The 15885-nt window shown below is 41.6% G+C and overlaps 1 protein-coding gene across 1 annotated transcript; it reads left to right on the forward strand.

Annotated features, from left to right (window-relative positions):
* The first annotated feature begins 477 nt into the window (after nt 1-477).
* Nucleotides 478-12663, forward strand: RNF10 (ring finger protein 10). The gene is made up of 16 exons (XM_009870250.1): nt 478-678; nt 1664-1863; nt 2900-2990; nt 4016-4200; nt 4279-4415; nt 5956-6116; nt 6691-6819; nt 6976-7237; nt 7463-7596; nt 8649-8766; nt 9115-9216; nt 9732-9866; nt 10623-10720; nt 10950-11010; nt 11159-11317; nt 12219-12663. Exons 1-16 carry the CDS (start codon nt 604-606, stop codon nt 12293-12295), a joined length of 2124 nt encoding a protein of 707 aa, XP_009868552.1. The 5' UTR covers nt 478-603; the 3' UTR covers nt 12296-12663.
* The last annotated feature ends 3222 nt before the right edge of the window (nt 12664-15885 follow it).

Genomic DNA, 15885 nt, shown 5'->3' on the forward strand with positions numbered 1-15885 from the left:
TGGGAGATCTCAAGACAAATGCAGGCAGCAGTATATTTTTATAGAAAGCAATATGCGATACGTTGCATGCTTTCAGAAAATTAAATGAAAAATGAAGTAACTGTTGTCACTTTTCATAATGGGCCATGAACACGTGGTGTTTATCAGTGTACCAGGCAACACGGTAATGTCTGGTGACAGCAATTCCAAACCTGGGGAAAGAAGATTCAGCCATTCTAATAGCAGAGAAAGCACAGCAAATAAAGCCTTTTTTTATACTCTTTGACCAGTTCTTCGGGCAGCGATTGGGGTGAAATTATTTGGGTTGCTGGAGGGATTTGGCGTCCTGATAAACACCAGCCCTTTAACCAGGGTTGAAGGCAGTGGTTGAGGTGCGGATGTCTCTGAAGCAGAGCTAGCTGAGGTGTAGTACGTGTGGACAACTCTGGGGCTGCTGATCTGATCCTTTGTGTGTTTTTTTTTTTTTTTCTTTCAGATGGAAAGAATGCGAGTGGATCCAAACAGCGTTATAATCGTAAAAGAGAAACTTCATATTCAAAAAATGAGAACTTTTCCAGTCAGTCCCGTCGCGCCAATTCACAGAAAAGCAAAGCTTTTAACAAGATGCCCCCTCAAAGGGGAGGTAGCGGCGGAAGCGGCAAACTTTTTAGCTCTTGTAATGGTGGAAGACGAGATGAGGTGAGAATTGTAGTGCTGTGCCTCCAAGGCCTTCTTACGTGGGACGAGAGGATCACTCTGACCTGCCTAGATAGGTCTTCTGTGTTCAGCTCCTGGGCTGGGAAGGGAAGGAGTGATAAAAGGTGCTAACATCGTTGGGATGCCAGAGTCAGTGTGAGCAGGACAACTTGGCAACAAGAGAAGAGGAGTGCTCTCTGCTCTGAGAGGCTGGCAATAAAAAATATCATCTGAGGAATGGGTACCTAGACAGGCTGTGTACATATCTCGTGAAACAGAGGTCCTTCGTGAAAATACCTAGTGATAAAATTTCTAGCTTTTAAGTCTGAGGTGATTGTGTCTAACCACTTCAGTGTAGAAATGTGCATGTGATTGTGGTATTGGGGAAGTAATTGTATTAGCTTTGGTGACATCGAGATAGAGTAAAAGCAGACTGAGGCTTTTGTCCTGATGTGGATCTGAATGCTGTAGGCTATTTGTGGGTTTTCCTGGATACTCCAATTTTTCTGTTTTAGTGGATGAGCAACACTGCTTGCCTAAATTGCTGACTCTGTCAAAACTCACCAGCTCTCTCTGTTGAATTCTCATTCTTTGCTTCCTTATAAGAAAACTAACCAAAGCAAGAACAATCTGTGCAAATAGTAATCAGACTTGTATTGCTGGCCATCCAAAATATTGATTCCAACAATTTTCTTATGTTATTAACCTGGGCTACTAGGTTTTGCCAGCTTTTACTTGTCCTTATGTGCATTGTTTTTATGCTCTCCTTCTTTTTATCCGTGTGGGGTAAGACTACTCAGTTCTGACTTTCAGGTTCTCATGCACTTCTAACGCTGCACTACTTGATTTGCAAACTGGAGTGAGAGAAGGTGAGTGAGTGGGTCCTGCGCGTCCTGTACGTAATCACTGATGGGGCCTGGGTGTCAACTTGTAGTGACGGTTTTGCAGTAAATTCTAGCGAGTTCTAACAAATGCTGTTGTCTCTTAGGTAGCAGAGGCTCGTCGGGCAGAGTTCAGCCCTGCCCAGTTCTCTGGTCCCAAGAAGATTAATCTCAACCACTTACTGAACTTCACTTTTGAACCCCGTGGCCAGGCAGGCCATTTTGATGGGAATGGACATGGCAACTGGGGGAAAAGGAACAAGTGGGGACATAAGCCTTTCAACAAGGAGCTCTTCCTACAGGCCAAGTGAGTGGAAGACCAGCAGGGCTTTTAGACCTCTACAGAGACACTGATCTGTAGGGGATGATCAGCCAAGAAATTGCTTTGGACCTTGACTACCTGTATTGACTTTTCCAGGGTGAAGTTACTTTTCCCAAGTGTTTTTAATAGTAATGACTGTACTTGAAAGGGATAAAAATATATGAAGTTGTTATCTTTACCTATTTAAAAGGTATCTGATGGAGTGAGTCCTTTAGATACAAACCAGTTAGTCTTCTGCTTTAATTTTCTAGCGTCACTTGTGGAATATGACACTTCCTTTGGGAAGACCTGTCTAGTTCCTTTACGGAAGACGATTGCTTATTTTCCAGAAAAACTATGTTGAGTTACTAAGGGTAGCAGTTACTGGATGAAAACTAATCTGAATTTCTAAGTGTCAGAAGCAATTATCCTGTTGATCTTAGTTCTTAAACTCCGAATTATTTTCCAGGCCCCATAGTATATAGTATGATGCAAAGGATGGTCACTATAGTAATCCAGCAGAAGAATTGCTTTTGACTGGATAATAATGGTTGCTTTCACCAGAATTTGAAGCATGTTCAGTGCTTCCTGTGTCTGACCACGATAAAGATAATAACTATTTTCAGCACTGATGCTTCTTATTTTTTTTTCCCCTGTTGTTTTGTGTCTTATTGTCATGAATGCTATTTGCAGAAACCTCAGTAATTCTAGGTTTTGTGAGCATATTTTTCCACTTGTGGATTTCCTGTTTTTCAATAGATTCTTGATGGAGCTGGCTCTTTCTTACATGTTTTTTTCTGTAAAACCGCTCTGCCTGGCTTATTCTGTAGTTAGTATGTGATACTGTGTCTAGCTGAAATTAGACACCTGTGTTCTGGAAATCTGGCTGTGAACTCTTTGGAGTTTTGTTGGTAGAAATTACTGACTGTGTCCAGCAGTTTTCTGCTGGACAAAGAAGAAGCTCAGAGAATCCTATAAGATAGCTCTCAAAGAATTTTTAGAAGCAACTGAGTGGATCATCTGTCTCTTTGCCTTTCCCCAGCTGCCAGTTTGTTGTCTCTGAAGAACAGGACTACACAGTCCACTTTGCTGATCCAGATACCTTGGTCAACTGGGACTTTGTGGAGCAAGTGGTCAGTTGTGATGGGCTGGATTTTTTTTTTTTTTAACTCCTCCTTCTTAAGCTCAACCTGTCTTTAACTGCCTCTTTATCTCTGTGATGTTACGTAAAACTCAGCTGTTTTTGAGTTGAGTCCTCTTCTGTCACTCCCACAATACTGGAAAAGATCTGTCATGGAATATATTATGAAGTACTTTCATGACAGGAAGAGAGAAGTGCTAAAATCTATTAGGAAAATTAGCAACTTCTTCTTGCTTTCGCAGATGGGAGCTCATCAAAAATAGTATCTGACATTCTGTAGACAGAGTCCTTGTGATCAAGATATTAACAGAAAACTTGGGCATGAGTCCATGGAAGAGGACTAGAGTGTAGAATTTTGAAGAATTATTCTGTGCATAGGTGGCCCATCTTGCCTAGCAACAAAATAGAAAATCATTCGAGGATCATGGTCAGAACTTTGGGCTGTCTCAAATAGAAATTTATTATCTGCCAAGACTAGTCTCAGTGTATGGCGTAGTTGGAGAGGAGGTAGGCCTATGCTACAAGAGAAATGAAAAATCTAGGTTCTTGCTTTGTAGTTATGTCTCTAACATATAGATGCTACTGAAGTGTCAGGTTAAACTAATATTTTTGTGAAGGTAGGTGAGTTCAGTCTTGCAGTTAAACGGGGCTGCACAAGTCTGCCTGTGTCAGTGAGGTGACAGAGCTCATTTGCTGTCTTCTTAGTGTCTGGATTCAGATGCTGCTGCTGCTGACCCTTAGAGATGGTGAATACATGAGAGAAAACATGGGAAGAGTAATTTTTTAAAATGTCATTAGAGTAGAAATCCCAGATGAGTGGCTTTGGAGGTTACTTTATGTGCAGTCTGAAGGTGTTACTTGGTTCACAGTGTGCTTAATTTCATGGTAAATAAGCAGAGACTAAAGAGCTGGAAGGTTAATATGTTAGAGTAGGTCTTATGGGTGGCTTATTCTGTGGCACAGGAACTGATTTCCAAGTATAAAATTTGTACTATTCTTCTCTTAACGCCATTTCAGCGAATTTGTAGCCATGAAGTGCCCTCTTGCCCTATATGCCTGTACCCACCAACGGCAGCAAAGATCACCCGCTGTGGGCATATCTTCTGTTGGGCGTGTATCCTTCACTATCTCTCCTTGAGCGAAAAGACCTGGAGTAAGTGTCCTATTTGTTATGGCTCTGTTCACAAGAAGGATCTCAAGAGGTGAGGCCTGGTGTTTATTAAATGAAGTATCTTTTTGAAATGTTATTTCTCCCTACTAACCTTTTGCTTCTATTGCAGTGTCGTGGCTATGGAAACACGTCAATACGCCATTGGTGATACCATTACGATGCAACTTATGAGAAGAGAGAAAGGTGTTCTGATAGCATTGCCCAAATCTCAGTGGATGAATGTGGTGCAGCCCGTGTACATCAGAGGTGAGTGTATGTGAGTGCTGCTGACAGGTATCCTGCTCCCAGCTGCCACCAGGACTTGTGTAGGTGCCATGCTGCCACCTTCAAGTATAACAGACCACGAAACGTGGGGTTTAGCAGCAGGGAACCTTAGTGACCATGTGTTAATATTAAGCTTTCTACTCACACTTTGTGTTTTGTAAGGCTTTAACTTGTCTGCTGTTTCCCTTGAAGTTGCTGCACTGCAGCCTCCTGCTTTCTCGACTGTTGGTATTAGTTTGCTGTGTGCTTTGTGTCAGACCGTCACTCTTGCTGCTTTTGTTGGCTCTTCGGTGTCCTTAACTCTTTTTTCCTCCTGGTTCCTCCGTATACAGCTTAGCAAAAATAACTGTCTCTGTGTCTAAAACTATTTCAAGGATGTGATCTTCAACAAGGTTTCATCATCTTATCAACTAAAGTCTGTGAACGATACAGGAAAATAATCAAAATTATTGCAAACCTATTCCAAACATCTGTTGCCTGACTTCTTCAGTTTTCTCCAGTCAAGTAATGTGACTAACACATCACCATCTTATCTGTTAGTATCACAAAAATTTTGTGACTAAAGAAATAATTTTTACTTAACATTGCTGTTTTGTGGGCTGTCTTGGCTTGCTTCATTTTGCAGTCACATTTGTGAAAGGCGGTGTGCATTTAAGCTCTCTGTAAAAAGTCAAGTCTCTTAACACACGCTGGGTATCCAGCACGCAGGGTGTGTGCTTACATGTTCCTCAGTATTCGAAAAGAAGGACTTTTAAATCTGTGCATGAAACAAACGAAAGAACAAATACGGGATGTGAGATCATTCTAAACCCAAGAAATTCAGCATTAACTTGGTGTCCTGTAGACAAGGTGGGATCCTTGCTGAGCAGTGATTATAGGGACGGTATTAGTCCATGATGCTCTGGTTGCTGTAAAGTTTATCATTAAGATAAGCTTTCTAGTAACAAAGACCTTCAGCTAAACTTGCAATTCTTTAGTTGACTATTTCTGCAGTACTTCCTGTGAAAACCTCATAGTAACGTTTTTATGGATTTCTAACACATATGGGCTTATGGACTAGTTTGAGCCAAAACAGGCCATTTTGGCAGAACTTGTCAGCTGCAGTATTTTTGAGTATGTAGGGAAGAGGAAGAAGCTACGGACTGCATGTTTTTGGAAAGTTTTGACCACCCAAGGCTTCTGAAGGGTGATGCCTCCACAGCATAGAAGTTTAGACCTTTGGTGGGTTGTTGTTTTTTTTTAATGTATAGCAACTGAGTGCTGAAATGGCAGGATGAAAGTGGCAGATGAACTGCTGTGTGGGGGAAGGTGTGTGTAGCAGAGCAGTTCTGTGGCACCAGCTTGTGTCGTCAGTAATATACTGGTAGTATGCAGAGTGTGTATCAAACTCTTGCTAAGTCTTGCCTGCCCTGGGGTGGATTAACCCCTAAAATTAAGCAGTAACAAAACTTTGAAAGAAACAGCAGTCCAAGCTGATGCCCCTATGTCCGGATATTAACGATTTGGTGTTTCTTTTGTTCAGATGACCAGCACAGTCAGTATTCAAAGCTGCTTCTGGCATCCAGAGAGCAGGTCTTGCAGCTGGTGATTCTGGAGGAGAAAGCAGCATTACTGAAACAGTATGAGGAGGAAAAGCACACCCCAGAGGCTTGCTTTATTGAGGCGGCTATCCAGGAACTGAAGGTGAGAACATCTTTGAAGGCTTCTTAGTAACTTTATTTTTAAGAGTATGCTGAGTGCTAAGCATCTGTGTTCTGCAGCATAAGTGGTTGTGTGTGATTATTCTCGTCTCCATGATGTACAAAATAGCAAGTGGTGATGTTTGCTGCTAGAATAGCGTTATAAATCTTGGAGGAGGCTATAGCCTTTGGACCCCAGGTATCTGGCATAAATTTCAAGATAACAGAACAGAATGTTTTTTACTGAATGGTATTCCTTCCATAAATGTAAAGGAGTTAAGGCTTTCAAAGGAAGATGTATTTCTCTTTCAGGCCTAGTAGTTTCTGGGATAACTTCTATCAGTCACACATGAGCAAACCTGTAGAATATTCCTTTTAAAAGCCTTTAGGTTTCCTACAATCGATGTGGTTTCCAGTAACAAGAAGGAGAGGACTTCTTTTCAAGGGTCACTCTTTGTCACAGATCAATGACAGATTTATGAAAACCTGAAGTATAGGACAAGGCTAAAAATAACTTTGGTGATAGTCTCCTGGCTTCAACAGGAAATTGAAACTTGTTCTCTTTGGATGACCTGTAGGAGCGAGAAACAGCACTCTCTGCTGACCAGGATAAAAACAGTGGCGTTGCTGGAATCAGTGCAGCTGTGGAAGAATTGGTCCTAGAAAGCTCCAAAGCTGTGGAGCCTGCAGTTTCCCAAGAGAAGAAGGTGGGTGATAACCCTGCTCTGGCAGATCTCCTTAATACTTAATTCTGCCACTTTATGCTGCAGTGTATGGTGAACTCGTGCCAAAGATTTTTGCAGAGATGATAATATTTTGAAAGAGTTGATGTGGTACTAACTGTGTGCTCTCTGCTGTGATAGTGTGATGTGGAATATCTGTCTGCATTTGATGAGGAGCTTGTGGAGCCTTCCTCTGATCTGGCAAGTTCCTTTCCTCCTCCTGTGGAAGCAGAAGAGGCAGTGCTGGATGAAGAGGAGGAGGTACCTGAGGTGGACACCGTAGGGGGACCTGATATGAACACTACAGAAGAACCAAATCCAGCTGAAACAAGCTGCCAAGAATCTAAAGATACAATTAGCAGTGGACATCTTAGCAACTCTCCTTTTTACTATTTCTATCAAGGTCAGTGCAATGAAATCGTGGAATCGTGGGGGCAGAGATACCTCTTTTGGGATTTCTCTTGACAAAGATGTTTGTCACTCTGCTAGATGCAGCTAACGTGAAGTAAGAGTCGCAGGGAAATGCAGAAAGGAGCTTTAATTTTATTACTGGAGAATGTATGGAGGTGGGGAGAAGGGTATTGAAAATTAACAGGCAAAGAACAAGGAGTGATATCTTATCTTACAGCGGAGGATGGACAGTGTATGTATCTTCACCCCGTGAATGTTCGATGTCTTGTTCGTGAATATGGCAGCTTGGAGAAGAGTCCAGAGAAAATAACTGCAGCTGTAGTGGAGATAACTGGCTACTCAATGACAGAGGTAGTTATTTTATCTTCTTATTAATTAAGGGCCCTTGTTTTAGCAGATTGATCATTGTAGCTGACAGATGACACTTGTTTCTCTTCAGTAATAACAATAAACGCGTAGGCATGTTAATCTGTGAAGGGCATCTCTGTAAGGTGCGGTGCCACGTGTTACTTTTGATAAGTAGGCTGCAGTGTGGCTTTTTGATTTTTTTTTTTCTTAGAGGGTAGGAAGTTCTAGGAGTAAGAGAATTACAAGCTTAAGATTGGTTTCTTATTTAAGCTGTCTGAAAAATAAATGAATTATTTTCCCTATAAGACAGATCTGTCAGAACAGAAGTGTTTTGCCTCTATCTTGAACAGTTGTTTCTGAACGTCAAGGGTAGAGGTGGAATGTTACCACAGTGAAGGGGATGGGAAGAAACTTCAGTGTTCGAGATAGAGGGAGTGAAAGTGCTTAAGGCACTGAAGTTCTGGAAGAGGGGGTGGGTCTTGAATTCCTTTACCTCAGATAAAGACAACTATAGGAACTGGCATGTGCAGGAATAATTATACGTAATTCTTAATTCGTCTTTAAGAAAGGATGTGCTCAAGTAGGAAGGGATGCAGAGGTAGCAGGGAATTGTCTTCCAAGTTTTTAGGCTCTGTGAGGAAAGATATAAAACTGCTTGTTTCAGTCTAGCAAAGTGGTGGTTGTTCGCCCAAATAATTTAAGTATAAAACACACATTTGGTCCAGTGGCAAAAATAATTGTCAGAAGACTAGTATTGTAGAATTTTATTCCAGTTACATGAGTGAGAAGGAAGGGATAAAAAGAAAATCAGTGAGCTGGAATAACTGCATCAAATCTGATTATGATGTCGTTGGAGATCTTGGAGTATTTGGTTCTGACCCAGGGTATCCTTCACACATTTGTAGTTTATAACATGATTATTGGTCGCTGCTGCTATTTTTTTTCTGTTTGCTGTGGTGAATGGTGGGTGTTCGATCTCTATCTCCATAAGCTATTCATCACTATGGCAGCCTCTGGACTATGTTGTAATGATGTGTCTGCCTTTTTTTAATCAGGATATAAGACAGCGTCATCGTTACCTCTGTCACTTGCCTCTTACCTGTGAGTTCAGCATTTGTGAACTGGCTCTGAAGCCACCCATCATCTCTAAGGAGACTTTAGAGCTGTTTTCAGGTTGGTCCTACCTTACTAGTAGGCTCTGTCCTGGATCCATGAGGGTGATGGCAAAGTCATTCTTATCCATTAATGGCGAAAAAAAAGAACATACACAGCAGCTTTACTCCTCTTGCACCAGCTGTCTGATGATTACTAGACAGAAAAATCCCAATTTGCTGTTTTATAGAAAATGATTATACAAATGAAAAAAAAACCCATAAGCTCTTCCAAGCAGGCAGACTTATTTGTAAGCATATTTTGTTAATAATGTGTTATAACTGAATACATAGTTTTCAAAGCTGGAGAAAACATTGCCCAAGTATTGGTGTGGGGTTTTTGATATCCGCTGCTGTGCATTGCTCCTAGATGACCTTGAAAAGAGGAAACGTCTTCGGCAGAAGAAAGCTCGTGATGAACGACGACGTGAACGCAGAATTGAGATAGAAGAAAACAAAAAACAGGGCAAATGTAAGTTGTGACTGAGCATAACTGGTGGATTTCCAGACATCTTTAGTTGCTGAGCTGATTTTTTTTTGAGCTACAAGATGAACTCTTAAGGCCTTTAGTTTGTAGTGTGCACTTAAAACAAGATTACAGGGTATTAGAAACAACATCTGTAGAGTTAAAAAATATAAGCTGTTCTAGTCAGGATGTTAAATTTTGTTATGCAATTGCTGCATACTTGTACGTTATGGGAAAGACAGAGCATTCAAGGGCACAGCTATCTCCATGGTGTATTTAGCTCTCAGGATTCTTAGTTGCTGTTTTTATAGTAATCACGATATAGAGTGAAAAGTGAAGAAGTTAAAAAAAAAGAAAAATGCCTAGGAACTGCTTCCATCCAGCAGTAGGCCTTGTACTGGTCTCTAAAATAGAGGGTGGAAAGAAAATTGAGTTGGCACCTCCTAGACTCCTAAAGCAACTTGAATATTGACAGTCCTCCCCCACATTGTGTAGTGCTTTAATTTAAAACCTCTTTCTAGATCCAGAGGTCCATATTGCTTTAGAGAATCTGCAGCAGTTCCCTGCTTTTACCTCTTGCCCCGAAGAAACTACCAGCATTGATCATCAGAGCTTCTGTCTGTCTCCTCTTGGCAGAAGCCCTGTGTTTCAGACAGGTGAGCATCTGGAAAAACACATCACACTTAGCTCTTGATCATTTTTTTGGGATCTACTGCTCAGGTCATCACACCAAACTTTCTTAATACTGATCAAAGATTGCTTCTTTCCTAGATTGGCTATGAGATCATACACAAAAGGCTGATAAGACTAAGAAACATTCTGATCCTTTGCTTTTTACTGCCTCTACTTCAGTGATGATATGAGATCTGAACTGTAGTTAACTCATCTTTTAAATCTTTGCTGAAGCAGAAGAAAAGAAAAAAAAATCCCCCAAAAGTGAAGAAAAGCATGTATGCCAGGAAAACACTTCTGGCATTTTTTTCTTTCTACCCTCTCTATCTTCCCCACCATGTTATGCTACGATAAAACATAGCTGATGAGCACTTGGTTAGGTTGTTGTCCAGTGATGCTTTACCAAGTGTTTTATCTTGTAGTTCATTAAAAAACAAAAATAGAAACTACTCTTAACTGTTTTTTATAAAAAACAAACAACAAAACACAACCCCCTCCAACACCCCAAAATAAGCAAACAAAAAACCCCAAACAAAGGCCACCAAACTTAAATGTCTTTTAAATAAAAAGATTGAGGAAATTCGAGAGGTCCCACTGTGTGACTAATGGATGGAACCAATGAGATAAAAATGGTCAATTCCATAAGATAGTAAAACTTTATTTCTGTTCCATCCCGGTAAGCAGCGTGAGGGCCTTTGCCCAATTCAACTGGCCTTAATTATCTGCTGCTTTTTCTGTAGAGTCCATTCCAACTCCACTGTCACCTGCTGCCAGCCAGGTCAGTCCGCTGCTCTGTGGGAGTTTAGAAGAAGATTCTCCCTTCCCTTCCTTTGCCCAGGTAAGCCACGTAGCAGAGTAAATCTGGTTGGAATTAGTCGTGTCGTAGTTGGGGCTTAGTCTGAGAACACAGTTGCTTCCCCCCCCAAACCAACGTGGGATAAATATTATGGAGACAACCTAGGGTTTGGGTGCTTGAAGGGGTTACTAGATATCCTGGACTCTTTGGGCATATGCTGGAGTGTTCCAGTACATGGGATTTAATCCTGTCTTACAACGTTTTTTCATAGATGTTGAGAGTTGGAAGGGCAAAACCAGAAACATGGCCCAAACCTGCTCCAAAGACAAGAGGTAAGAAAATTTGCTATTACTACTTCAGGTTCTTTACCATGCATTCTAAATATAAGAAATCTTGCAACTTCACAAGAAACCTCTGGAGTGCGGAGGGGCATTTGCACTCTGAAAGTTTTATACAATCTTCTGCCTTTCCTTCCTTCAGATGAGAACACTCTGGCACTCCCTGTGCCAGTCGATAGTGATGGTGAAAGTGACAGCTCTGACCGCATCCCTGTGCCCAGCTTCCAGAATTCTTTCAGCCAAGCAATTGAGGCAGCCCTCCTGAAACTGGACAAACCGTCCACAGCTGATCATTTATCAGGTAGAAGGAGTGGGGAAGGCATGAAAGATGTCTGAAATGGAAAAAATTGACTATTTCCCCTAATTCCTCTGGGAGATGTGAGAGGCAATTTTAGGCACCAAAAATTGGCCACAGAACAGTTCTGAAAATTGTCGGGTTGTGGTTTCTGAACCACTTGACTAGGGCTTCTGTTAGCTTAAAATCAGCTCCCCTAATGGGAGCTGACTCCAACCAGCAAAAAGTCCCTGTTAGGACAGAGATGGTTTTTGATAATTATGTTTGCCTTCTCTTTACTGGAACTTAAGTTTTATCTCAAGGAAGTTCAGGTTATGCACTTTAAAAATAGCTGAGCTGCTGAACATTTAAGTTTGACCAAAACGGTGAGGTAACCATTAGCTGAAATCTCAGACTGGGGAGCCTGAAACAAATTGATATGAACTTAAACCTCCAAGCCTGGTGCTGGTTGATAAAAGTCATTTATAATGCTCAGTTCTAATGCTTCGCTTTGGCTTCCATTTGGAGATTGCACTGAACGATGGAGAGTTGGATGGGAGGGCCTGGGAGTTTCAGTGAAATTGAGTATCGGCTCCAGCTGTAGTGTGTTTTGGACAAGGATGAAAGTGATACTTGTCTGAAATGCAAACTGCTGCTGCACACTCGCAGTCCTAGGATCTGCTGTTTTAACAGCAACTTTACATCGGTCAGACATGTTTATAGGTGTGCTTTAGGTGTGATGGAGTCTTCCTTAAATGTCTATCTGCAGCATTTGTTTTTCCTTAAAACTGAGCTACCTGATGCTCAGTGAGTTGATGGGAAGTGTCATGGACCTGTAGAAGTTATTTAGCCTAGGGAAGACCATTTATCATTTCTGTGTGTTCTTGTTCCATGAGAAGAATGACAGTGTCATTTTAATTCTTCACAGAGGAAAAGGGAGGCAAGAAAAGAAAGAAACAGAAGCAGAAGCTATTGTTCAGCACCTCTGTTGTTCACACAAAGTGATTCTTCTATTCAAGAGAACTTTCCTCTCCTGGTTTTCTTTTCATTTTGCTTTGTTTTGCTGCTATAGTTTTAAGTATTTAAATTTGAACAGACTAAACTTGTGTTTCCAGGGCTTCTAGGGGGTTCAGGAGGAAACCATGACAGTATACACTGAAGTGTAAAATCTTTTGATTCCAACTGCTTAATCAGTTTATACTGAAACAAAATTTTGAAAGAAACAACCCAGAGACAAATGAGCCAAGGCCTCTAGTCTGTGCCAAGTCAGTTCTTTTGGCCTAGCAAGTGATATGAAAGCCTTTGCAGCTGTGTGGCACTGCCAGAATACTGCAATATCACCCAAGTGAAGAGGCAGAGAGCCTTTATTTACCTAGGAGTATTTATGGGCAGTTCATCCAACTGCGACAGTAGTATGTCACAGTAAAGCTGCCACACTGCTCTCGTGAGAAACTGGTTTCTGCTGCACTAGAAATGGGCGAAAGAGCTCCCTAGCTTTAGAGCATTAGCTGCTCTATCTGTTCCTTTTCTAAAGAGCAAGAATTCCTCCTGTTCTCCTGGCTTGGAAAGATTTAAAGCTGAGGTGAGTGTCAAGCAGAACTTGGCTACTTGGTTTTGAAGTGACCTTCTGATGAATTTGTGTATTTCAAATGCGTACTGGCACTAGTGGTAGAAGGAACCTCCTGGCTTCTCTCAGTTGTTCAACTCTGTTTTAATGCGGGTGAGTGAGGCTGCTAATTTTTTTTTGTTGTTTTTGCCAACCATGGGCTACACATTCTTTGTTAACCTGATCATCTAGAATAAACACTCCACCCCAGGGCTCTTGGTAACTACCCGAATGATATTTTGACACTGGCTGCTTTTGAATTGGAAGAACAACTGAGAGCTGGAGTCTGTAGATAGCTTTTATTCCTCAGCAAGAAACTAGGGTCTCCTCTACTGGGATAAGGGCCTGTATCTGCTTGGTTCTGGGATGCAAGTGGAGCTGCACTAAGCAGTTTGGGCTATAAACATGCCTCTTCTGGACCTCTCCCCGTTCTTTGGGTGGTCACATTCTGCACTGCCTGTGGTTTGATTTGAGCTAATGAGTTAAGTGGTGTGGATTTTGTTGAATAAAATGAACTATAGGTGTAATGTACCAGTCAAGGTCAACAGTTGAAATAAATCACCTGCACACGCGCTTACAGTACTGCCCGCTTCCCGAGCCGTACCCGAACTGCCACATGGACTTGGAGCACACGAACAGTTAGTTGCACAGATTCAAATCCTACCTTTCTACTGACAAATTCATGCCAGGGAGCAGGTATAAAGCACCACCTAACTTACAGTGCCAGATTGATGCTGTCTTCTCTTATCTTCAGCCCCACTTACAGCAGTCATCTGCCTGCATTTGCACAGGCTTCAAAAACATGATATGCTCTCTCCTCTTGACACTGCTACTGATCTGAGCAAGGAAGCCACACGCTTGGGACTCCTGAAGTCCAGTATTCTAATACTGCTGTGTTGTGTCCCTACTTAAAAAAAATTGGGTCAATACACTGATGCTTGATTCCAAAGCGATAGGCTCCATACAAGGATTCCTTGAGGCACTTAAGCGTGCACGCAGGGGAAGCTAGTACCAAAGAGTATACTTCACAGAGCTCTGTATGTGGCTGTAAACTAGAAGGAAGGGGGAGAGGGGGAGGTAAAGGATACTTCAACTGCTACAGGAGGACAGAGGAAACACCTGCGAAATTCTTTGAAAGCAACTCGGTCACAATTAACAACATTTGATGGAAAGACAGTACAGCTTGTCTTAGTTCCTTTGCACTCTCTTGGCAGGATGCCTGAGCGTGGTAACACACCTTGCTGTTAACGCTTTACACGCACATTGGAAAATTATTGGCGAGGGCAGAGAAAGCAACTAAGAAAGATTCAAGTATGCAGTTAACTGTGTTCATAGTACTGTTGTTTCCTGTTTTTAATAGTCACTTTAAGCCATGGAACAGGAGTAACTACTTAGCGTTTAATCAATATCGGTTGTGTTCTATTATCTCTACACATTTGTAGTCAACTTTTCTTTGCACTGGGAAGAGAGACAGAATAGCTGGAGCTGGCATAACTCACCCCCACATCTTGCAGGCACTAGGGCAAGGGAAGTGATGCGGGCAGGGAAGACTGTCCCTCCTGCAGGGGCAGTCTCCACAGGACAGCATCTTCAAGTTATATCTTGTTTTCCTATGGATTCAAGAGATAATACCAGCAATGCTACTTTCCTGTAACTGATTGGTGTAAACTTAATAAATATCTAAGCAGTACTTGTACCTATGAGTTTTATAATGGGTTGGATGGAGCTGAGCCTTACAGCTCTGCATTGCATTCTCTTCTCTTGCGTACACAACAGGTGCTTTTCTGACTCAAAGTAACGGCTACGTGCACTTAAAGATAATGTAAAAAACCACTATGATGTTAATGCTTTTTCCTGTACCGAAGAACTGCTACCTTCCTTGTCCATGCCAACTGCCTGAAGCTCACTTCTACCTCAACAAGAAAATCACATTGAACTGCTACACTCCTTAAGAGGAGTGCAGGTAGTTTTGACTCCTGGAGTGAAACAGGCAGGTAACCTACTTAATAAAACCATGTACTTTTTTTTAAAAAAAATTTATTTAAGAACACTCAGAATGGGGGAATGAAGTCTAAATACGTACACATGCTTTTTCTGTCCCCTGCTTTTCTTAATCCTGGAAGTATCTGGTAACATTTTGATTACACAAGTACAGGACAGAGGTGGACAGTAACAAGTAACGTTCATTCTGTCTCTGTGCCATCATCATCTTCTTCTTCATCTCCACTTTGAGACTGCTCTTCTGTAAGGGAACAGCTCAACAAGGATTTCTGTATGCACCGTCTTTCCTCTGCAATAGAGAGCAAGCAACAGAGGGTCATTACTCAGTCTCTTCCCACAGGCTGGAATATCCTCAACTTTTAAAGAAAGAAACATTTCTCAATTCAAGAATTTGGAAGTAGCCCAGCATATCCTACAAACCCCCAGGAATTGAAGCCTCATTTTAGGATAGCGGCTGGAGGAACTCACCTTCATTTGTACAGTTTTGCAACAACATCAGCAGCTGACTTCTATTATACTGAATCAGAAATTTCTGACATGTTCTTATGGTACCTGTAGGAGTCACAAGAACAATATGTAACAATCTACAAAGCCAAGTGTTTCAGAACTCCTAGTATATTTTCTGAAGGTATTTGTATCAAGTGACAAACGCCCCAGACAACTTTACTAATGTAAGTGCCAAGAAAGGGCTGTAGACTTCATTTCCGCACTGTTAAGGTCAAGTGGTGAAATACTAACTTCTATCATGTAGTGCCTATTATTTGCCCCAAGTGGTTAACTATTCAGGACATGGACAATACTATGCTTTGAAAATATATCTGAAAAAAGAACATAATGTGATACCGTATTTGCTGTTCTGATTTTGTGTAAAATGTAATGAAGCCTCGAGCAGAATTAACGCGGGTTTCAACAACGAACTGCTACTGCCTGTGTCTTACTTAGATCGCCACAAGCAGCCTCGTTCGCACGCCCCGAGCTGCGCCCATCG

This window comes from Apaloderma vittatum, unplaced genomic scaffold, assembly GCF_000703405.1.
Source record: "Apaloderma vittatum isolate BGI_N311 unplaced genomic scaffold, ASM70340v1 Scaffold45625, whole genome shotgun sequence".
Taxonomy (NCBI): domain Eukaryota; kingdom Metazoa; phylum Chordata; class Aves; order Trogoniformes; family Trogonidae; genus Apaloderma; species Apaloderma vittatum.

Coding starts and splice junctions, on each gene's coding strand:
- RNF10 (XM_009870250.1), top strand. CDS start 604: ATGCCCCCTCAAAGGGGAGGTAGCGGCGGAAGCGGCAAACTTTTTAGC. Junction 1,864..2,899: donor GAGCTCTTCCTACAGGCCAA/GTGAGTGGAAGA, acceptor GCCTTTCCCCAG/CTGCCAGTTTGTTGTCTCTG. Junction 11,318..12,218: donor CACAGCTGATCATTTATCAG/GTAGAAGGAGTG, acceptor AATTCTTCACAG/AGGAAAAGGGAGGCAAGAAA.